The 24,213-nt window shown below is 35.3% G+C and overlaps 3 protein-coding genes across 3 annotated transcripts; 2 read left to right on the top strand and 1 right to left on the bottom strand.

The window, feature by feature from the left end:
• Positions 1-1,280: 1,280 nt before the first annotated feature.
• Positions 1,281-3,249, bottom strand: LOC140876057 (uncharacterized). Its single transcript, XM_073279912.1, has 4 exons — positions 2,946-3,249; positions 2,108-2,197; positions 1,917-2,013; positions 1,281-1,565 (listed from the first exon to the last, which is right to left on the bottom strand). Exons 1-4 carry the CDS (start codon positions 3,214-3,216, stop codon positions 1,427-1,429), a joined length of 597 nt encoding a protein of 198 aa, XP_073136013.1. The 5' UTR covers positions 3,217-3,249; the 3' UTR covers positions 1,281-1,426.
• Positions 3,250-15,450: 12,201 nt separating this feature from the next.
• Positions 15,451-16,271, top strand: LOC140874604 (uncharacterized). Its single transcript, XM_073277920.1, has one exon. It carries the CDS (start codon positions 15,504-15,506, stop codon positions 16,095-16,097), a length of 594 nt encoding a protein of 197 aa, XP_073134021.1. The 5' UTR covers positions 15,451-15,503; the 3' UTR covers positions 16,098-16,271.
• Positions 16,272-17,748: 1,477 nt separating this feature from the next.
• On the top strand, positions 17,749-20,502 carry LOC140873932 (protein FAR1-RELATED SEQUENCE 5-like). The gene is made up of 4 exons (XM_073277213.1): positions 17,749-19,978; positions 20,057-20,235; positions 20,333-20,407; positions 20,482-20,502. The coding sequence occupies exons 1-4, from the start codon at positions 17,749-17,751 to the stop codon at positions 20,500-20,502; spliced, it is 2,505 nt and encodes an 834-aa protein (XP_073133314.1).
• The last annotated feature ends 3,711 nt before the right edge of the window (positions 20,503-24,213 follow it).

The following is a 24,213-nucleotide window of genomic DNA, read 5'->3' as shown; positions in this document are numbered from 1 at the left end:
ATTATAAAAAATACCATATTTTTAAAATAATATAAACAAGTTAACTCTTCAATATAATTAATTAAAAATAACATAAAATTTTTTCATTGGTACATTAGATCTCATGTGCTTAATTCTTTTAAAAAAAACCCAAATTATTGTAATATAATATAATATTCTATTAAGTTTAGGAAACTATAACATAATAAAAATATCATTATTATGATATTGATATTTGATACATTTAAAAATATATGAAAAGACTAAATGATATATAAATTTAGAGACTAAAAGATTTCATAATATGTATAGTTCATATTTTGGTAAATCTTTTATTCTATAAATTTTCTGCATATAAAATTTAGCCACTGAAAAAAAAAATCATGGTTCCGTCTCTGTTTACATATAAATCAAGTCATTTTAAAAAAAATCTAATAGGCTTGCTCTTGCATAAGATCCGCTTGGTTACGAGTTATATGAAAATTGATTCTTAGAAATGATATGGAAGATAATGGTTGTTAAGAATTTGTCATTGATAAAATAATTAAAGTTTTAGGAGTTCTGATTGTTGTATAATTAATTTAAACCAACAGTTTCCAATATTTTAAAACAATTCATTGTAATTTATATTTTTTTAGAATCGAGTTTTAATATATATCGAATATAATACGTATCATTATCTACACTATCTTATAAAAGTTGAGAGCCTTTTAGAAACCGTTTCTCTTAATCTAATATGGGGACACCATGTTTTCTTGACCATTTTACCCTTTGGTTTCGCACATTTGTATTTGTTTTTATCTAATATTTTATTCTTCATTCCCCCAATCTCACACCTTTCCACTTATTACCCCACTACCCATCCACGTCTTCTTCCACATTTTTTTAAACAAAAAAACTACATAAATTAACTAATCCACTAGGCACTAACTCCAATTATCCTCACGGATTTTCAATTTCATCGTATTTTTCATTTGACTTCTAATTTTTCAAATGATTTTTTTCTCCAATAACATGTTGATCGGAAGTAATAAAAAAATGATCGTGGCAAAAAATATTTCTTTACACACGCATTGCATGTGCCAAACTTACTAGTTAGTATTACTGTATTATTGTGGAAATACTATCATTATATTTTCGGTTTTTTAACGATTATTAGTTTTGAGAAAAAAACTCTCCCCGGTCGAAAAAGTATCTAGCTTCGTCCTGTTTGAAATCCGATGGTGCATGCCAAATCTCATTCTTCTGTCGAAATAGCAATTCTAAGTGAATCATGTAGCAACAATTTTAGCAAGAACAAGTCCAACTCTTTAAATCTTTGTTCATTGAATGGTATATATATCATTCAGATGCATGCAATATAATGAAGGTTCGCATGTTTGTTCTGATCTAGCACAGCCTGTTAACACTTCACCTAATTTACATGTGTAAATACAACTGCTATGTTTTATTCCATTCCAGCCCTTTTCTTCAGCATGGAAATAAACCCGTCTCGTTCTTCCGGAGACATAGCATCCGCAGAGCAATCTCCAACTCCCCATTCAGCTCCTCGAACACAATACTTATCCAGAATTTGTTGCCGGTTTCTGAAAAATAACACCATGATCAAATTTATATATATATATATATATTATATGATTGCCATTAATGCAAATGCTCATATTTGGCTGGCGCCTTTAATTTATCGGATTTGGTTTGAACCCATTTATCCTTTATCTTGCAAAATCCGACACCAAGATTTATCTTCAGCGCTCCTTCACTGATTAAAGTGAAGTCCCTAAAAAGGGATAATCTTGGTAGTGGTGATTTGATGAAATCAATCATGCGTGTGTAATTACATTAATTATGTACAAGCAATCGATCTTGATTACTTTTGGTATCTTCATTTGTAGTTGTTGAAATGTAAAAAGACTAGGTAGGAGATGAAGAATGCTCACTTTTCTTTGTTTAATTTGGTCTGTTCCAGTAATTTTTTGAGGATGGGAGATTCTTTGAATCTTGCGTCGTTTTCAGCATACTTCTTCTGATTTTCCTCTGAAATAATGAAAAAGATGGCGTAAATTCATGAACAAAGCTTTATGTAGCTACTAGCTCCATTGGAATGAGACTGAAATGTGACAATACATACCGTTATAGCGGGATAAAAAATCAATGGAAGGCAACTGAGGACCAGGAACTGATTCGATCCCAGAGAGTCCCGAAAAAATTCCAGCATGAGCTGCAAACTACACATTTTATTATTTGCTGGCACCTACGCCAGGATCGTTGCAACATATGTAAGTGAAAAGAAAACTGGCATCTTGTTCAACAAAAACTTTGATAAAAATGAAAGAGAGAAACAATCATCCGCCCGCCCGCCAGACAAACAAATTCAACTTCAATAAATGTTGTCGTCAAGAGTAGAACATGATCAGCTAGCACTTACTGGCACTCGTGGGAACATGTTCATAATGTACTATCTGAAATTAAAGCTAACTTCTTGTATGCAAATACCAGACAGTTTAATCACCGCACGGACATGGCATCTATTGATATCAAGTGAAGCAAATAAGCAATCACAATGTTTTGTTCACAAACTCAAATATCCTGGTGAACCGATGCTCAGTATAGATTATAGAACCTCGAAATTTAGGAGGGGAGATTTAAAGTTTCTTATTTTGGAGGTGAAAAGTTCTATCTATAGAGTAATTGGTTTGCACATTATATTCAAAATTTCACCCTACGTATTTCAAACAAACTGAACAACTGCATTCGATTCATATTACCTTCAAATTTCAATTTCTTCCAAAACAAGAATTAGACAGGAAGTTCAAAGAATTGCTCGCTGCCAACTAACACTCCACATAGCATACACTTTATACATTTGGAACTTTCTACAAACACACCCGATGCAATTTTTTTTAAAAAAACCCATGTAGCATAAACGAAGTGCATAAAAACGACACGATATAAGGGTAAACAATCACCTGTTCCGGAGCAGAAAACGATAGCAAGAGATACTGCAACAGCGATCACAGACTTCTGAAGCATGATTTGAACGAGGGATGGAGAGTGTACCAACTCTTGGGCATTTACAATGAAAATTGGCTGCTGCTCGAGTTTTCTCCTGCAAGAAACGAATGGCAAGAACTTTGCTTGATATGGCTTGAAAGGGGCCGTAGATTTGGTGGTAGAAACGACGTTCGGAGACGGAGGGGATGGTTTCAGATAAGAAGACGCTAGCAGAGAGGAAGCCATGGTTTCTTCACAGAGTGGTCTCCCCTGTGAAGCGGTAAGCGATAAGACTAGCAACGAAAAATTAGGATTTTTTAATTAAATAATATTTTTTGATAGAAAAGAATGATAATAAATCATATGAATAAAAAAATTCATATGAAATAAATTAAGGCAAATTAGCCTAATAACAATGATTTCTCTCAAAAAAAAAAAATGATGATGATGATGTTAAATCTTAAAACTAATAAAAAAAATTAAGAAAATAAAACTATAATAAAATTTAAGGATGAACATATTTTTCACTAAAGATAGAAATGATTTAATGTAATAAAATTTTGGATTTCGAATTAACCGAATGAATTTAGGTTATGCATGGACATAAGAATTTCAAATATATTTAAATGTATTTTGTTGTTTAGAAAAATAACATCATAAACTTCAAATCCACTATTTTCATGTTTATTAGGGTGCAATAATTGTAATAGCCCGACTACTAATCTAACTAATTAACCAAATGCTTAAATACGATTAAGAGATCATCAAATGAACTTAAGGAGTTGAAAATCGGATTAAGAACGCTCGGAAATGGTCCGAAATATGTCAAGTGTTTGGGACTTCGGAAGATCCGAACTTGAGCAAGGGCACGATCGGACGTTCTGATCCCTTCTGTAGCTAGAGATGGGGTTCGGAAGCTCCGGGTAGTTCAGAAGATCCAAACTTGATATCAGTAGTTCCGATCTTGTGACATTCAGACAAGGTATGTGTTTTGATTGGGTGATTGGACTTGAGGAAGTTCGGAAGTTTCGAACTAGAGATCGGTAGTTTCGAACTACTGTCGGCAGCCGTGTTGTCCAATCAGAGATACGCGTTCGGAGGAGAAAGTTCGGAAGCACGATCGAAAGATCCGAAGTGCATTCGGTAGTTCCAAACTTGGGATCGGAAGCTCCGATCATCGTTTATAAATAGGAGGCCGAGTGTTTCATTTCAATTGCTCATTCCTATTTTTTCTCTCTCGTTTCTAGCTCGTTGGGTTTTTGGGCGTTAATTCAGACGTCAGTTGATAGCGAAACGCTACCAGGATCGTAGCGGAGTTGTGCCTAGGTTTTGAGGTCATCACCATCAAAGGTCTGACGAATGCAGGTATATCGCTAGACTCTGATTAGCTTTAGCGAGTAGCTATTAGTCTAATTAAAGTTTTAGTTGACGATTAGTGATACGATGATTATCTGTCTATAGGCTTGGACTAGAGAGCTAATATCACTAGGTTGTTTATATTGAGGTACGGACGTACTATCCGAGATACTCTGGTTGAGTATGCATATTCTATGTTTGCATGTTTTATGTGGAATTATTGATATATGCATTGATTATGTCACGGATATTATGTTGCATGCATTATCATGTTGAGACTTTTACCATTGTTATAACCTGTATAGAGGTCACTCAGCCCCATTATATTTTGTGGATGGATGCCATGGTTTTGGATTCGGTTATGTCCACGGTTTATGATATGGAGTGCTTTCTGATGCGACGGCCCAGCATACTACATACCGTGGCGCGTTTGATTGAGCAGGATTCTATATAGATAGGTTTCCGGTAACCTTCACTTGCATTTAATATTCATAGCATGTGTATAGTCATACATTTGTACTAGGTGTTGTTAGCTCACGTCCTCGGTGTTTGTTCTGGACACCCCATTCCATGGGACAGAGCTTAGGTTGGACGGACCGAGTGGTAGCAGTCGTTGAACTTCAGCAGGGAGGATTGTACTGTATCAGGTTTCCATTATGGGATTTTAGTATTTTATTCGATGGGGTTGTATAACATTGTAGTAATTGCTTTGAGACCGGTTGTATACTTGCCGATAGTTTTTAGTTGTATTATTTTTCCACTGGATTTTCTGATAAATTGTTCTTAAGTTATTTTGCATGCTTAAGCTTTGATTAACTAGTGATCTGGGACGGATCACTACCGGCCTCGTACAACCTAAGATCTGCCCCGTTGAATAGGGTGTCCAAAAAATAACAACAAAGACGTGAGCGACTAAGACTTAGAACATAAAGTACGAGTATACAAACCAAAATGATGCACCAAATGGCTGGGTAATAGTCAACTATCAAGTCCTACTCGGTCTAGGCGATAATGAGTGTGCAGTACAATTTGGGGTCAACTCTCCTGTGTAGCTCCCCACACTCGTCAACATCACTGTAGCGTCAGTTCCTGTCATCACGGCACCTCCCGGTGTCCGACAATATAATAAAGGTATAGGGCTGAGCTATCCTACTCGAAAGACTATCTCAAATGAGATATGGGTCAACATAAATATGCACATGCAACATAATATAATAAAACATTAAAACATGGATCAAGGCACATAAATGCAACATATAAGCATACATACACGCTGGCTATCTGTGTCAGTACTTACGTACGTTTCTAAGGCAGTCCTAGCAAAACAAGTCTAGGATCCAAGTCTACAAGACAATAATTATCATATCACTAAAACTGATCTAAAAACCTTAACTAAAATAATATATACTCTCAAATTCAAATAGGTATCTTGAACTACACATGTGTTTGTCGTCAGCTCTTTGCTGTCGAAGGCTCCAACTCTTGGAGACGGCTCCGCTGCTACCCCGGAAGCACCTCGCTGCTGCCTAAGCCTCGATTATAAGGCTGGAAATGCCCTAAGAAACACCAAGATTGAGAGAGAAGCTTTGTGAATTGGCAATAATTATGATCCTCGGATGGCATATTTATAGGCAAAGTTCGGACCTTTCGAACCCTAGTTCGGACGTTCCGAACTGCGCGTGCATACCACGTTCTGAACTGCTCTGATCCGAAGATCCGAATTTTCCTTCGGACATTCCAATATAATGCATGTATTGACGTGTCTTGTGCGTCTTGACACCTAAGAGAAAGCCTGAGTTCGGAACTTCCGAACTCTAGTTCGAGATCCCCACGTGTCCGTGTGGGGTTGACAACTCACACACTGCATGACCTAACTCTGATCAGAACTTTCGATCTTGGGTTCGGACCTTCGAACCTCCCTTGGCTTCTGAACTCAACAATGGCCACTTCGGTGTTTCCGAACTGTAGTTCAGACCTTCCGAACTCTTCGGTAGTTTCGAAGCATTGTTTTTTAATTTTTGATCCTACTAAACACCTAGTTAATTAGAATATTTATGACACTTATCCCTTGCACTTTCAAAAGCTAAAATATTTTAATTTGTGCAGCAACTTAGGTGCCTCAGTTTGATAATATTTTCGGCAGGGGCAATATTTATTGCACTCCAATTATCTCATTTTCAATAATTACAATTCTTGCAATCCACGTGAATTGAACTCGTCTTGTCGATGAAACCAATTGTAGATTCGAGTGTTTTTCACTTTGCCAAAAATTATAACTAGTAGAAATAATATAACTCAATGTTATGAATCATACAACAAACCCAAATATCAATATTTGATCTTCGTTCCGACAATTATTACTACCTAACACTTGTTTTGAAAATCCCTATATAACCCAATGATACCATTCATATAAGAAACTAAGAGCATGATTGATACATTGAAATGAAATCAACTTTGAAGTAAAATAAAAATAGAATTGTGATAATAATTAATTTTAGGGTTAATTACATATATCTCCTTTGAGGTTTATCAGAATTACAAAAACCCTATCTAACTTTGAAAATTACATATACCTCCCCTCATGTTTATATCAAGCATACATTTACATCTGTTAGCTTTAAAAAATTACATATACCTCCCCAGCGTTTTTTAGATACCTTACAATTACCACTTTTTGTGCATTAAAATTTAAATGTACGAATTTTTTTAAAAAAAACATTAAGGAAAAAAATACAAAAATAATATAAAAATAAAATTGAACCAAAAATGAAAATTTTATTTTGGTTTTGAATGTTAAAACTCAAAATATTATATTTTATGTGATGTATTTTTTAAAACAAATCGATAAAATTTTGGTTAATTTTAAAAATAAAAAATCAAATTATAAATATATCAAGATCGAAAAGCTGCTGCTGCTGGGGTAAAACGAGTAGTGAGCTGCTACTATTCTAGAACTTGTTGCATGAAGCAGTAGCTGACTACTACTAGTGAGTTCAATAGTGTTAGCTGTGCGTTGAACTCTCTTTTCTCTTAGATCTTCGAGAGTCAACCAACAAATATACGGTTGTACGAAAAAAGGTCAACTTTTCTCTTAGATCTTCGAGAGTCAACCAACAAATATACGGTTGTGCGGAAAAAGGTCAACTGGGAGATTGAACTTGCATCAGATGACTCTACTAGTTGTGTGTGTGTGTGTGTTCAACAGAAAGTAATCAACACAACAATTTGTTTCTGGATGTTCGAAGACTCAACTGCTCCTACGTCACCTCTTCTTCTGTTTCCAAAAGGTATCACTAGAAGACTTTGACACAATGGCCCACCTCAGCTAGGACTTACCCCACTGTCTACTGCTGAGACTCCTAGTTACTCTACTGGTTTCAGCCTCAACTGAAATCAGATTACAGAGATTTACAGTAACTCAACTGTAACAAATACAACATTTGTACAACTCAACACTTAGCTGATCCTAAAAGATCTGATAGACTTGATGCGCGTGCTGGTGCTGTTCGGCTTCTGTATGATCTTCTATGTAAGCGTTTGAACTTTTCTTGTGTGAATATGAACAGCTGAAAGTGTTCAGTAGTTCTTTGATATTGTATGTGATTGTGAGTTTTTGTGAGCCGAATCGTTCTTCTGTTGGCTGTGGTATCTATTTATAAGTGCAATATAACGATCATCTTTGATTCAAATACATCCGTTGGTAACTAACTGTTTTCTTTTCTTTTAGTTCACTGTAAGAAGGTACACTTTGGCTGCGTAGATATGAGTCTAATCAGTGTACTAGAGACCTTTGGTTAATAGCTTTAACTGGTTCATGGAGAGCATCTGCTGATTTGCTCTTCTTCTTACTTCTTCTGATCTGATATGCTCTCTCTTCTACTTCTGCTTCTGCTTCTTAATCTGCTTCCAATTGTTTATATATCAAGTTGATGTTTGAAGTTGTAACACCCGGAAATTTTAAAACGTAAATTCGCATGCATAATTAGGAGAAATTAATTTTTAATTAAGGGTTAAATATATTTATGTGATATTATGTGATTTATATGCATGATTTAATTTATTTTAGCATTTAACCCATAATTATGGAAATTCTAGATTTTTAAGGAATTTATTATTTTGATCGCGTAGACGGGACCGTGGACGGACGAGATACCAAAATTCTTAGCCAAAAATATTTTATGAGTTTATGAGCCTTAAAATAATATTTTAAGGTATTTTGTCAGGAAAATTTTAGTATTTAATTATATATTTATTTAAGGGTTGATTTTTAGCCAAAATAAGTAATTTTAATGACCTTTATTAAATTTTAAAAATTCCCTATTATAATATTTCGGGATTTAGCATTTCCCATCAGATTATTATTATTATTATTAGGGGTTTTTAAATATTAGTTTTATGGAATAATATTTATATTATTAGTAATATCTTTTTTTAAAACCTATTATCTACCAAAATTTAAAACAAATCAATCCCTAATCTACTCCAAATCCTAACAGCCGGCTCCATCCTCCTCTCCAACCTTTCTTTACGCTTTCTTCAGAAAAATCACAGCCCCATAGCCGATCAAACCTCGTTCGTGAAGATTTTGGTCGGTTCGTCGTTCCGGAGACCCGTATACGCATCAACCTTCGTCAATCAATTAAAAAGGCATGTTTAAATCTTTCTTTTGGCCACCATATAAGCTATTAATCATGCATGACGTTTTTTTTTCAGATTTCATATGGTTATTTTGAAATTATGCAATTTTATGGATGTTTGATGCATGTTTGAGTGTCTACTTGGCATGGCTCACGTTTTTATTCAGCATGGCTCGGTCCAGGGGCTTGGGGTTCGGGTCAGAGGTGAGTTAGGGTCCTAGGAAGGGAACCATGGTCTGGCTAAGGGCTGGAGTTGGCTTCGTTCAAGGCTGGGATCGAGATGGGTCAAGGCATGACAGATTTAGGGTTCTAGAGAAGAGGCCACGACTGGTTCATGCTAGGCCATGAACCAGCCGAGCCAGGGCCGGGTTCGAACCGGCAGGACCCTGGGAAGGTCCTGCCGGCGGCGGTCCGGCTGGTCGCGGCCGGACTGGTGCGGCAGCAGCCCTACAAGGGCTGCTGCACGCAGCCGAGAGGGAGGGGGAAAGGGGGGTAACGGGTTTGGGCTGGGTCGGGTCTGGGTGGTCCGGGTTGGGTCTGGGGTGTAGTGGGTCGGGTTAGGTCAGTCCGGGTCTGGGATAGGTGGGCCGGGCTCGAGTCTTTTAATTTTTAAGTAATTTATGTTTTAATTGGCTTTTGGGCCAATTAATTAGAAATAAAATTATTTGGGCCTCCAAATAATTTTATTTGGGCTTTTAAAATTATTTTTAAGTTAGCCCGATGATTTTTATGGGCTTGTGGGCCCATAGGAATTTTTGGGTCAGTCAGTGATTTTATTGGGCCAGTCCAGGAATTTTTATGAATTAATTAGTTAATGGGCCTAAATATTTTATTTAAGCCCAGTAACATTTAAGTATTTTATTTTAGTAAAAATTATAATTTTTAAAATTATTTATGAATTATGGGGTTAAGTTAGATAATGGGCTTTAAGTCAGTTAAGGGGTTTAGTAGAGAGACCAGCAGACTGGACCGAAACCATGAAAAATCCCTAAGTCCGAAATATATATTTAATTATTTTAGTGCATGAAAATATTTTAAGTATAAGTATATATTATGACAAACTAATTAAATATATATCAAGGAGAAATTTTCAGTGCATGCATTCATGAAATTTTACATACTTATGATTATGAATGTGTTGAGCAATAAAATATTTTCATGATGGAAATTAAAGTAGTGTGACATAAGGGTGGTTATCCACCATATGATTTATGAGGTAGTTTACTACCATAGGAGGTGATTTATCACCGCCACGTACGTTGGTTCATGAGACTGATCAGTCGGCAGAGATAAGCGTCACACTTACGGATAGGACCATAGACTGTTTCAAAAATATCATGCTCAACTATGTTATGTATGATGAAGAAAGATGATGTTTATGCTTAAGATTTATGATTCAGCATTTATGTTATGAAAAATGTTTTCATGCATGCTCATGTATCATGTATATATATTAGTATGATTATGTGATGCGTTATTTTAAACCTTGATATCCAAGTTTAGACATGTTGATCCCCTAGGCTCACTACGCTTATATGGTGCAGGTGAGTCAGATGATACTTATGTAGCTCCTACCGGTGGTGAGGATGTATGAGCTCACGGAACAGTGGCCCCGTGACCGTTGCAGTTTTTAGATGATGTTTTAAGATACATTTATTTTTATGACGTTGAGTTTTAAAACAAGTTGCATATTTTTATTTTATTATTTCCCCATATGAGAGTTTCAAACATGTATTATTTACTATTTTTGTTTCATGCATGAAACCCTTTTTAATTATTTATTTGTTTATTTTTATTTAAGTTACTACTAAGAAGTAGTATTTTATTTTAAATGTGATACATATATGTATGGGCATATATGTATTGTTATTATTTTAAAAAAAAAATTCCGCATTTAATTTTAAAGAGTCTTAGATGTTTCAGAAGTACTTTTTGTCAAACACTAAAACTCAGATATTTGATATCCTAATAAAATATATTTAGGTTAGGTTAATTTTATCGATTTTAGTTTTAAAAACATAACGTAAACTATAATATTTTGATAAATCTCATGGGAGGTATATGTAATTAACCTTTAATTTTATTACATTCCAATTATTGATACTGAAATAAGTAATATTATTTTAATAATCAAATGATTTTTTAATTAAAAATAAAAATAATAACTACTATAAAGTGTTATTATTTTATAATAATATATAATGATTAATAATAATAATTATTATTATTTACGATTATTTTAATAATAATGGTAATATATAAATAATAATATTTTTTATTAGTGTTATTATTTAAATCACAATAATATATATATATATATATATATATATATATATATATATATATATTTTGGAAGAAAGGTGGCATAGCCACTTATTTTATAAACACAAACTAGCAGAACACCAGAGAGAGAGGGGGACTAGACCAAGACCTCTCCAAAGGCTGCAAAAGTACATCAAAACATAAAAAAAAAAAAAAAGACTACAGGAGTCCAAAATACATATCAAATCATAAAACAAACAAACTACAAGAGCCCTGAAAAACAAATCAAAACAACGATGAGCAAGGAGAAGCCTGCAGAGAACGCCCACTACGATACCTCCCATCAAACAGCAACTCAAGGGGCCGTCCAGAAGAAGCACTCCGTCTGCGCTACTGAGTCAGCGAACCATAGCGCTTCTGAGAGCGCGTACGAACAGATAGGAAAGGAGAGTGAGACGCAGGGACATGAGAAGCTGCCATAGTCTTCACCTTCTTTTCCTTATCAATAACAACATCAATCATGGGAGATCGAACAGGAGCCGGAGTAACAAAATCCGAACCCTGAACAGCAGCAGGAACATCAGGTTGTGGTGTAGCCAAGTCCACCACCACAACCTATCCAAACTCACCTTCTATAATCAACTGCGAGTCGGAAGCAGAGCTAGTACCAATAGCAGAAGAAATCTGACCCAAATCCTCACTGAAATCCCGGAGGGCCTCAAATGAATTCTTCAAAGACTGGGGCAGCACACGGCCCTGTACCTGAGGACGCCGCTGTCTACCCTGCTGCAAAGACCACCCATCCGCATCAGTCGAAATGCCAGCACTGGAGGGAGGAACCAAGTCCTGCTGACTACCCTGAGTCTGACCCCCAGGAGGCGGGGCAGAAACCTGTGGAACCTGAGAAGACTTACCCTTGCCTCTAGGTCGTCTCCTACGGCGAGATGGGCCATTCCGAGAGCAAACCTCTAGGGAATGACCCAACAACTTGCAGTGCGAGCAAAAATGTGGTACATTCTCATACACCACATCCACTGTCTGACAGAAATCCCCCCATCCAACCCAAATCTGCTCAATACGATCCAGTAGCACATCCATCTCAATACAGACTCTAGCAAACGAACCCCGTGAACCGTCAAAAGTGATATCATCAATCTTTACCGGTTTACCAAGGATCTTTGCTAACGGAAACAAACTTTTCTTATCATAAAGGTGAAGGGGCAAATTCGAAAACCTGACCCAAATAGGCACCACTGAAGACTCCTCCTCAAATCTAAACTCCGGAGTCCATTTAGAAAATCGAATCTTGACAGATCGGATAGCAATCTCAGGACGACCCCAAAATAACAGATAATCCTCCTCAGCAGAAAAATTAATAAATAGAAAACCACGAGGAAGAAATTTCACAGTATGGGAACCCTTCAAACCCATACGAGAAATAGCAGCAATTACATCACAATTCGGAGTCACACCCCTGTTCCCAGAAATCCTCCCAACCAGAGAAAATTTAAAAGGCTCAGATAAAGAGGAAATAACCTGATCCGGAAAAAAAAATCTCGGGTATTCCATCACGTAAAGTCGGAGACAGGGCCTCAATCGTCGGGTCCGCAACACCATCAAAGCTCAAATTGTGCGAACTAGGAGACGAGGGCGCCACAATATCCCTAAAAAAGACCTTAGGAACCACAGGAGGAGCCAAACCAGCAACTGGATCAATCAAACACGGCGAACACGAAGGGTTGACTGTCGAGTCAACCACAGTGGGCTGACTCAGTGACTCGGCCGAGTCAACCCGCTAGTCACCCACCGGAGCACCACCGACGACCGGCGACGACGAGGGGAGCACGGAACCGGTGGCCATCGTGACAGACTCGGTCAATACAGGTGTGAATCGGGGCAACTCGGACGGCGAACTCACTAACCCAATCGAAAATTGGGCGTTTCCGAACGGGAGCTCCGATCGAAAAATTGAAGACACCACTGGAAAGCCCATACACACAGGAGAAACCTCATCCAAAATTAGTTGAATAACCCTTCGTATTGAAATGAGCATTTTCATGTCAATATCATAATTTCTCCGTCCCGATTATGTATATCACCTTTTCTTTTTAGTTTATCCCAAATATATATATAGTCTTACACTATATTTATTAATATTTTCTATACTCTTTTACTAATATATCTCTATTGACTACATCTTGAAAATTATGCAATCATTTTTTGAATACATTAAATAGGATAAAATGAGAAGTTTGTGTATAATTTAGTACTATTTAAATAAATTTCTTAATCTGTGTGAAAAACAAGAATATATAATTGAAACGAATGGAGTACCAAACATAAGAATACAAGAAATGAGATATGAATAATCATTTCACTCTTATCTCATTTTTTCGTATCAAACATGTCTTAATAACTTGTTAAAAGTTGTGTCCTGTGTGGAGTTTGACTTTTCATGCTATATGAAGAAACTAATGCGCTATGAGCAGTAGCTTGACTAAAAGATATAAAGATATATATAATTGGGTTGTTTGAATAATAATTTTTTGGAAAATTACTTTTTTGATCTTATAAGTCGATTTTTTTGCGATTTTGGTCCTTTATATTTTATATTTAATTTTTAATCATCTATATTTTTTTTTTTGGTAATTTTAGTCATTTTTCTGATGTGACACTGATGTGAAAATAAAAAAAAGGACTAAAATTGACAAAAAATCAAACATGTATGACTAAAACTAAAATATGAAAATATAGATGACAAAAATTACAATGTGACAAAATTATCTGACCAAAATTGTATTTTTCCTCATATTTTTATTGTAGAAATATAATCAAATATGTATTGATGATATAGTTTTTTTTAAAAGATGCATTTATTTTTATCATAACATCATATTCTAATTCACTTTCTCATAATTTTACTTCAATTTTGATATTACAATTTTATTACTATTATATTAAATTTTAATACAAACATATATTGTTGCATATGGATTTAAATTTAAAATTGTTTCTTGGAACATTGAATTCTTTGACAAGAGACCAGCTATTCTTTGAATGGGATTGAAGTAGGTTGCGAATTAAAATAATTTATGTTTGTATATATTAAGTAAGTATTAAATATTTCATAGCATATGCTCTTTATTACGCAACAATATTATTATAACTAGTAAAAAATGCATACACAAATTGTGAAATTGTGTGTGTAAAAAAAAGTCTTAAAAAAAAACAAATCATGGAGTTAGTGGGAAGTTTTTAGTAAAATAATGGTTAAAAAATGATAATTTTGGAATAAATTATTTTGGTGTTCCCAACGTAGTTATTTTAACCTACACATCTTTTATAATATAGATTAGATATTATATATATAACCAATGGACAATACAATTTCACTATATTTATTCGTTAAAAAAATATGATTCGCATATTCTTGCTTAAGCATGATCTCCTTTGATATCCACCACTGTATTATTCTTGCCGACAATATTAGATGATGCTAAATACACAAACGGCGCGTTTGGCATTTAATATATATATATAGCTCACGAGATATATCATTATATCAACACTTCCCACCTCCCATCCACACTCCAATATTGATTTTCTTGTACTATAAATTATTTATATTTTTAAAAGAGACTCAATCTCAAAATCCACACTACCTATGTCATTTATGTTGGTTAAATTGTATTTTCTTTTTATATTGAAATTATACTTCTTTTCTATATTAACATTAACAAAGTTTTTTAAAAATGTGCAATCAATAATTTAATGAATAAAATCAAGATAAGATATAAAATATGTTCGTAAAATTTCCTTTCCAATTATATCTTTAATATGTATAAAAATAAAAATAAAAATAAAAGAAGAAACCAAATATATTTAGGAGGCAGCAAGTAATTCAACACATTTATGATCAATAAATGCACACGTGAGGGACGGCGGTGTATCCCATAGCTCAAAATTATTTATAAAAAAAAAAAAAAAATTATTTATGTCTTAAAGTAGAGTGACGGAAATGAAAGCTTAATTATTTCTATAATAAAATATGTAAAGATTAAAACTTATTATATATTATATTAATATTAAATATTTAAAAAATATATAATTTATCTTAAAAAAAATAAAAAGAAAACCAAAACCTACAGACCAAACGCGTCATAATCGCGTCCGAAATCAACAACGTTTTCAACTGTGATATTTCTCTATTTATCCACTCCCACTCCTTTCCACTCTTCCCCACAAAACATACATCTTTTGCTTTCCATTTTCGCCATGGATTTCTTCTCAAACTTAGCTAAATCTGATGAATCCAAGCCCACCGATCCCGATCACCACCAGAAGCCCGACCTCTTCGGCAGCGCCAAGCTGGTAGCGGAGGCGGCGCAAGCCCAGTTCGGCAACGAGCAGTCGGACAAGTACGACAAGGCCAAGGTCGCCTCCGCCGCCGCCGATCTACTCGGCGGTGCATGCGACTACGCCAAGATGGACGAGACCAAGGGGGTTGGGAAGTACGTTGACCAGGCTGAGGATTACCTCCGCCAGTACGGTACTTCTCACACCATCACCACCACCACCACCACCGTCGCTGATTCCGGAGGAGAGAAGACCACAACAGTCGCCGCAGCATCCACCACTGTCACCACAGAACCTGTGAAGGACGCTGCGGAGAGCGACGCCGGGGACTACATCAAGAAAGCGGAGGGCCTCTTGAACAAGCCGTCTGGCGGCGAAGGACATGGTGGCGGCGGATCTGCCGACTTCATGAAGATGGCTGGAGATTTCTTGCACAAGCCCTCCGGAGGCGGCGGCGAGGAAGGCGGCGCTGCGGGTTTCATGAAGATGGCCGGAGATTTCATGAAGAAATAAGCCCTTTAATTTGTGTTTAATTAATTCGGTGCATGTTTTCATGCTTCAATAACTTTAACTTAATTTGAAACTAAACATGTGTGTGTGGTGTACTCTTTTCTATAACTTTAGTTTTTGAGCTTCTCAAGCTGTAATAATTTATATAAATACATATATTAATGTATTGTGTGTGCATCTCTGGAGTTTTATTGGAGTTAATTTATATATGAATATGCTTAAATAGAGGACTTTTATAATAATTTTGTTGAATTGAACTTCCGAATATGTCATCGCCTCGGGCTCCAAAGCTCGCTCATTGAGCTCAACTGGAATAACATTATCGTTTCTATAATATATATATACACACACATACATATATGACGTGTGAATTGACAACTATAGTCCTTCGATGTATTAGGTAATGTTGTCACTTTGGATCGGGCTGGTTCGATGCTACCGCTAAAGGTAGTGCCGTGAACCACTCAATATTTGACACGTGGCAAGTGGGTTTTGTTTTGTTTTTTAATAAAAACTTGACTGTACATGAACCATGGTTAAACATTACGCGTGAAAAGGGAACCAATATTTCACACAATTCAAATTTTGGCCGCTTTTTTTTTCTTCTCTCCCCACAGCCCAGATCTCTCGTCTCCGACACCATCTTACGCCGCCGCTGTTGCCCTGAGTTTGACGCTCCGCCGCTGCCGCCCTGAGTCCGACACTGTCTCCCATCGCTGCCGCCCTGAGTCCGACATTGCACTATATATCTTTGGCCCCCTACACTTTTCTCTCGTCACATAGCTTCGCCCCACGGCCACCACACCGACGAACGACCGCCCCCCGCCACGCCGACGCACGTCGGCACGCCGCTGCTCCCACAGTACATGCTGCTGTTCTAGATCAAGGCAAGTCTTTGAAAAAATTAATGTTTTGACTAATATTAATATAGGTTATTGGGTTTTTCTTTTCTATGCCCCTAGAGTTATATACGTTGTAATGCTTAAATTTTCAGGGAACAAGTGAAATCGGTTAGGTGTTGGAATTTGGATTGATGTCCAGTGACATTTATCTTAGAATTGATTAATTGATTCTTATTAAGTCAGCTCATCCTTATCTCCAAGATTTGTTAAACTTTTCTTAGGTATGTATAATACATGAGTTTTGTGTTTTATCTAGACTGTGAAATTCTTGGTATCAAACTCGAACGGGATGATGTGTGTTTGGGTCTTGGAGTAAAAGACTAGGATTGTATAATTCTCGAAGCATGGCTTAGATTTGTTAAACTTTGCTTATCTGTGCGAACATGGATATTTGAATTTCTTATGATATCAACAATTTTTTAATTGATGTTTGGTTTTGCTTATGTGTGCGAACATGAGCCTATTGATTACTTATATTGCTGTGAATACTGAAGCAATTAATCTCTTTGTTTCACAATCATGAATCTAATAATTTTTTTATGTACATGTTGAGAACAAAGTTTCAATATATTATGTATATGGACAGGTTCGATTTTTTAATATCTTCGAAGCATTTGGCCTGTAAGAATGTCGTATCTTTTAAATTAACAGTGAAATTATTTGATTACATTTTTTTGTTTAATATTTGTGGCTATACAAAATGACAATGGTTAAATTATTTGTTTCATTTCAGTTGCAATTCTTGTTTGAAAATGGAAGATGATAACTCACTAGAAGTTCTGGAGGGAGACTACAGTGAAGAAGTCGAAATTGGGGATATTCCAAATATGCAAGGTGAAGTTCCTGATTTTTCCGTGCAAGAGAATGAGGTACAAATTGAAAACTCTATTACCGATGTTTTAGAGAGTAAATTAAAAGTGGGTCAGATTGTGAAGAGTGTGGAAGATGCTTATTTGTTGTATTGTCAATACGCACATGCGAAGGGATTTAGTGTGAGGAAGGGTGATCAACGATGTTTTTCACATACAAATGAACTTCAGTCAAAGGAATTTAATTGTTCATGTGAAGGTTCGAAAGATGAAAAAAGATCTAGTAAAAAGGTTGCAGTTTATCAGAAACCGATCACTAGAACTAATTGTAAGGCCAAATTGAAAATTACTAGGGAAAAAGAGGGTGAATGGAGGGTAAGTAGATTTGTGGAGGAGCATAATCATGAGATGTTTGCACATGATCAATCTTACTTGTTAAGATCAGCACGAAATATTTCACATGCAAAAAAGTCTACTTTAGAAGCCATGGTGAATGCTGGAATTCCTGTCTCTAGTGCTGTCTCTTTTATGGAAAATGAAGCATGTGGTCCTGAAAACTTAGGTTTTATTAGGAAGGATGCATATGATCACATGAGTCGGTTGAAAAAACACACCAAAGTTGAGAATGGAGATGCCACTACACTTATTCAATACTTTACGAATAAGACGAACAATGAGAATTATTTTTATTGGAATATGCAACTGGATGATGATGATAGAGTGATGAACTTTTTCTTCAGGGATTATAGATGTGCAGTTGATTATGAATGTTTCGGTGATATCTTGTCGATTGATACAACGTACCGAACAAATAAGTATAATTTGATATGTGCTCCTTTTGTTGGTATCAATCACCATTTGAAGAATGTGATGTTTGGCTTGGCATTTTTGTCAGATGAAACGGAAAGTTCTTTTGAATGGTTGTTTACTACATTTCTTGATTCTATGAATGGGAAACAACCTCAGACTATATTTTCAGATCAATGTCAAGCCATGATGAATGCCATTGAAACAGTTTTTCCTCAATCACATCATCGTTTATGTCAATGGCATATAAATCAAAATGCTCCTTCTCACTTTGGTAGTTTAAATGGCAATTCAGCATTTAAAAACTTGTGGTATAAGTGCATGAATTATTGTGAATCTGAGGATGAATTTGAGGTGACATGGAGAAAAATGATTTGTATATATAATTTGGATAGTCATAAATGGTTGAATGGGATGTATAAACTTAGGAGCAAATGGGCCACTGCTTTTAGTAATGAAAAATTTAGTGCTGGACTTTTGGCTACTTCGAGGAGCGAGGCCACAAATAGAGCGTTGAAAAAAGCAGGTAATAAAACGATTTCTTTGTATGAATTTGTGATGAATTATACAAAGATTCAAAATAAATGGCGAGAGAAAGAGAAGGCTGAGGATACCCGATGTCGTCATGGTAAGCCAGGACAGATTTTGAAAAATCATCCATTGTTGATTCATGCTGCCGATGTGTATACGATTTCCATATATCAGTTATTTGAAATGGAATTGATTAATTCGTTGAATTGCAAAAATGTTGAGGCATCATCTTGTTATGATAATGATTGGAATTGGATTGAGATAAAGGTAAAATCTCATGATGAACACTCTAGGGTGAGGTGTGTGTTGTTCAATAAGCTGACTAAAGAAATAAAGTGCACTTGTCATAAGTTTGAGACAATGGGAATTTTGTGTAAGCATGTTTTGATGGTGTTTAACTCTATGGATGTAACTGTTTTGCCCAACCGTTATATTTTGAAAAGATGGACGAAGAATGTGAGAAATAGAGAGAAATCTGTTTTTGAAGATAGTGGTTCTGGTATTGGTGGTCACGTATCTGAATTGGTTTTTGTCAACCAAATAATAAGATCAGTTTATGATCTAACTCAACTGAGCAAATCTCATGATGATGCAAGAACAATATTATTTAGATTGGTTGACACTGCGAAAGATGAAATCACCGACCTCGTCCAGACATTGAATTTAGACGATGAGATACCATGTGAGGATATTCAAAATGATGGTCACGTAAATGAAGAACCGATACGTGACCCACTTACTGCCAAAGCAAAAGGAGTTACAAATGCCAATATCACACGACACTGGGAAAAGAAGAGCAAAAAGGGAAAAGGAAAGGGAAAAGCTGAAATTTCATGTAAGTTTTGAAAATTATTCATATATTTGTAATACGGTTAATCTAACACGACTTTTGTAATTTTATTGGTTTTGTTAGGTTCAAAAGGATCGAAAAGAAAGGGGAAAAATTCCCAAGATGCAACCAATACAGAAGAAATGAACAATATTTCGTCACAAAACTCGAATTTGACAATATCACAATATCCTCTCGTTTCATCTCAAATTCAATTTCCATTTGGATACACTCAACATTTGTCTCAATATTCCCATGGAATGGTAATATTCATGATATATATACTGCATAGTTTTATTTTTTGGAGCAAATAATTTCATTTTTTTTTTCAGACCTACATCAATTGTATTTTAACTGCAGGGTAACCCAAATTTATATCCAAGTGGTCAGATGAATTTTTTTCCATATCATTTTGGGGGTCCTCATTCGTCACAAGTAAACAATTTTATCAAATAACATTAAAATTTTTAAAAATATGTTTTGTCCTTAAATTTTTCTACATTTTGTAGGGAAATATTCATGGAAACTGATGGCATGGTGCAAAAAAACATCGATAAATTGCAGGTTTTGACTCATATTATTGCAGGTTTTGACTCATATTTTCCCTGTTTATTAGTTATAGTTGTGTATATTAATTCAAACTATTACATAGACATTACATTACTAAATATTGGTTTGTTGCTGATGGTTTTGTTCTTATGCTTTTATTTTTGTATTATGGCATGGTGCAAAAAATGGAAGATAACAACACACCATCACTTGAAGAGTTGACGTAGAAGAAGCTGATGCTGTTTGGAGATTAAACTACTAGTGGATACGATGCTGTTGTATCTAGCTTTTGTGGATATGCTGCTGCACGATTTTTTTTTTTTTTTGTGTTTTTGTGGTTGATGCTTTTGGTACTGGTTTTTGTGTGTTATTGTAAGTGATGCAAGCTTTCTTGGATATGCCAATGCATTTGCAATTGAATGACGGTCTTTGATACAATTTGTAGTTATGTTATAAACAATTCACGTTAAGGTTTTGTTAAACGTGCTGCCATGACGCCTTTAATCCTTTAATTATAAAAATATGGTCAACTCTGTCTCTATACATTGTGCTGATTCAAACGCAAGGTAGAAAACAAAATGAAAAATGGATGTTAATCTCAATGGGTAAAAACATCACTTGATGCAAATCTATTATAGTAGGCGCAAGAACGTGATGTTTCAGAGTTTCACATAGCAGCAACAGATGTTTCTCTATATATTCATCAAATGCTTTTTTTCCTACATTAATGAAGGCGGGCGCGCGCGAGAAAATAGCAACCAATTATGAAGTTATCATCACTAAACATTTTCAAAAGACAAAATTGCCAACATCACTTCATTAACAACCAATTCATTAACATTAAAACTTAGAACATTAACATCGAATTACAGAAAAATACATTCAACATAACTTCATAGTTCATTAAACTTCTTAACAATATGGCATAAAGCCACAAATTACAGAACATCATCAAATAACCCAAATTGCATAATCCCCAAATTACATGAACCTAACAAAAAGAACCCTAAGGACTCTTACATAACTTCATCAACGCCTGCAGCTACATTGGTGGTTAGATCGAACCTTTAGAAGCTTGAATTCCAATATCACGTCTTCATTGCCACTGACATTCAAGTTCTCGGTAGTTGGGCTTGGAATCGAAGCCGATGGCTGCCCACTGCCCGAACTTTCCGTTGTTGGACATGGCATTGAAGCCGATGTCTGCCCACTGCCCGATCTTTCGGTTGTTGGACATGGCATTGAAGCCGATGGCTGCCCACTTCCCATCTCAGATGACACCTCAACACCACGTACACTTTCCGGGACACACCAACAGAAATACCCACATTTCTGAAAAGAGCAACAATAATACAGTCGTCCTTTGGATGGTTTCTCAGTTTGGACAACCCTAATATCAGCCTTAACGTTGCACTTACACCACGGAGTTTGAGGATACCTCACATCCATATCCCTAAATATTACACAAGAGAAGCTCTTCACATTAGTAGCTAAATCTAACAGTACACAACCCCATTAATTCCTAAAAATAAACAACCAAATTGCACAATTATTGCATATACACATACACATACACATTTACTGGATATTTAATTAAATGCTTCATGGTTTTCACTTTCTCCCAAACTTGATTTACTAAATCATAGTACCAAGCAAATTAAGACATAACAATCAATAAAAACGACTTCACATCAATGCTAAATCTAACCAATACACATCCCCATTAACTCTTAAATATAAACAAACAAATTACACAAGTATAGCATGTAAACATATTTACTGAATATTTAATGAAATGCATCATGGTTCCTACTTTTCCTCAAACTTGATTTACAAAATCATTACACCAAGCAAATTGAGACGGAATGATCAATACTTTTATGGCTTATGAAGCTCGTAGCCGGCTGCACTAATTCCCCAGTGTAATTGTACCCACGGCTTCAATAATCTAATTTTAGCATATAGTAAAACTTCGTCCCACAATTGTTCAGTGCTTGCTTACATATCTCAGAAAAGGTAAATAAAATTAACTACACGGCAAATATATGTTCCTGATGATAAAAATTAATGAACCAAATGCATAGACTTTGCACTTTGCCCACCACAAAACTCTATTCCAAGAAAATCTCGAAACAAAAATGATGAAGACACGCAAATTTCTTTTTTTTTTTTTTTTTTTTAAAAAAAACACACCCAAATCTCGAAACTCCCAAAAAATTCAAATAAACAAAATAAACATTTTTTTAGCTAACATTTCAGTAATACCTTCAATCAAAAATGGAGCTTTAACGGGGGCGTGGAAGGCAGCACCGGGGTCTGAGAAGAAGGGAGTCGGAGTTCACGATGTTTCAATGAAGGCCTCGGTGTAGTGAATCTTGACCTTCAACTCGATGGGAGCCGGAGTCTGGGGCGAAAATGAAGACTGGAACTCGTAGACGGTGGCTGAGTTCTGAGATCTGGGCGATAGCTCCACCAAGAATGACTCGGAAATGAGATATGAGAAATGGGAAATGATAATTATTTACGGGATTTGTTTACCCTGGTTGGGGGATGGGTTAGGGTTGGGTTTGAAAAATAGAATTACATTCACAAAATAAATAACATGGCCCATTTCCACGTGTCAGCCAACTAATGGATCACGGCACTACCTGTACACCCAGCATCGAACGAGCCTTTGGATCGCTTGCGATCCATGCCAGTCAAGTCTTGTATGACAGTTTGTCTGAAAAAGTGTTGTAAAAAAAATCGAACTCATGACAAAATGTTAAGCTTTCATCTATTTCATAAACTCGAGCACATCTTTAAAAGCATATATATGTTATGTTTCTTAAATCATATATGTTAATTGAGGAAGAGTTTGAAAAATGATCTTGATCAACCAAATTTTTTTATTTATGACAATCTTTCAAAAAAAAATTGCAAAATGACCTTCAAATACAAAAGAAATGCAAAAACAAAACAATGGGAAAAATTAAGAAGATTATATTTCCAAATCATGGTCAAACAGAGTTTATTTAGTTAAATAAATCATGTTAAATTGATCAAGATGAGATATTTTTTCCTTATCTTCTCATGTATTTGAACGCAAATACCTCTCCTTAATTAAGCCGGAGAGGTTTATGCATGGGGTGGGCAATTGATGTTTTTGGCTTAACAAGAATGTTAACCCAAAATGTTAAAATGACAATTGACATTGTTTGGTTTGATGTATTATTAATCTATGTATAACTTATCCCAATTAATTTCGCCTTATTTTCGTCATATTATTTATTTATCTATTTATTAATTAATAATTTTATATCAATTAAATCAAATAAATTATAATCTATCCATGAAATCAAATAATGTATTAATTATTTTTTCTTATTTATTTTTAATTTACATTATACTACTTATCTATGGATTACTTATCCTATTACTCAAGCCAAACGATACCTATAGTATGAGGATTAACCTCCGGTATTAGTTCTATTATCCGTCATCCAGACATATCATCATAATGTTTTGTTCATGGATCTTTGAATGGTTATTTATATTTATTGAAATCAAATTGATTTTTTTCCAAAAGTTTTGAACCGTTGAAATCTTAAATTTTTGTTGTCCTGGTTTCCGAAGAACGCCGGCGTTTGTCACGCACTCACGCTTCATGTTTTAATAAATAGTCATGTCTTTCGTGTTTTTTTTTTTTTTTT

The sequence above is a fragment of the Henckelia pumila genome, chromosome 1 (genome assembly GCF_033568475.1).
Source record: "Henckelia pumila isolate YLH828 chromosome 1, ASM3356847v2, whole genome shotgun sequence".
NCBI classification, from domain to species: Eukaryota; Viridiplantae; Streptophyta; class Magnoliopsida; order Lamiales; family Gesneriaceae; genus Henckelia; species Henckelia pumila.
Note: the sequence above shows the minus strand (reverse complement) of the source record. Positions and strands in the feature narration are given on the sequence as shown.

Bases quoted from the DNA above. Each gene is read 5' to 3' on its own strand.
- LOC140876057 (XM_073279912.1), bottom strand. From the start codon at position 3,216: ATGGCTTCCTCTCTGCTAGCGTCTTCTTATCTGAAACCATCCCCTCCG. The intron at 2,198-2,945 runs GTGATTGTTTAC...TGTAGTTTGCAG, and splicing joins CGTTTTCTGCTCCGGAACAG to CTCATGCTGGAATTTTTTCG. The intron at 2,014-2,107 runs GTATGTATTGTC...TCATTATTTCAG, and splicing joins TTTTTTATCCCGCTATAACG to AGGAAAATCAGAAGAAGTAT.
- LOC140874604 (XM_073277920.1), top strand. From the start codon at position 15,504: ATGGATTTCTTCTCAAACTTAGCTAAATCTGATGAATCCAAGCCCACC.
- LOC140873932 (XM_073277213.1), top strand. From the start codon at position 17,749: ATGGAAGATGATAACTCACTAGAAGTTCTGGAGGGAGACTACAGTGAA. The intron at 20,236-20,332 runs GTAATATTCATG...TTTTAACTGCAG, and splicing joins CTCAATATTCCCATGGAATG to GGTAACCCAAATTTATATCC. The intron at 20,408-20,481 runs GTAAACAATTTT...TACATTTTGTAG, and splicing joins GGGGTCCTCATTCGTCACAA to GGAAATATTCATGGAAACTG.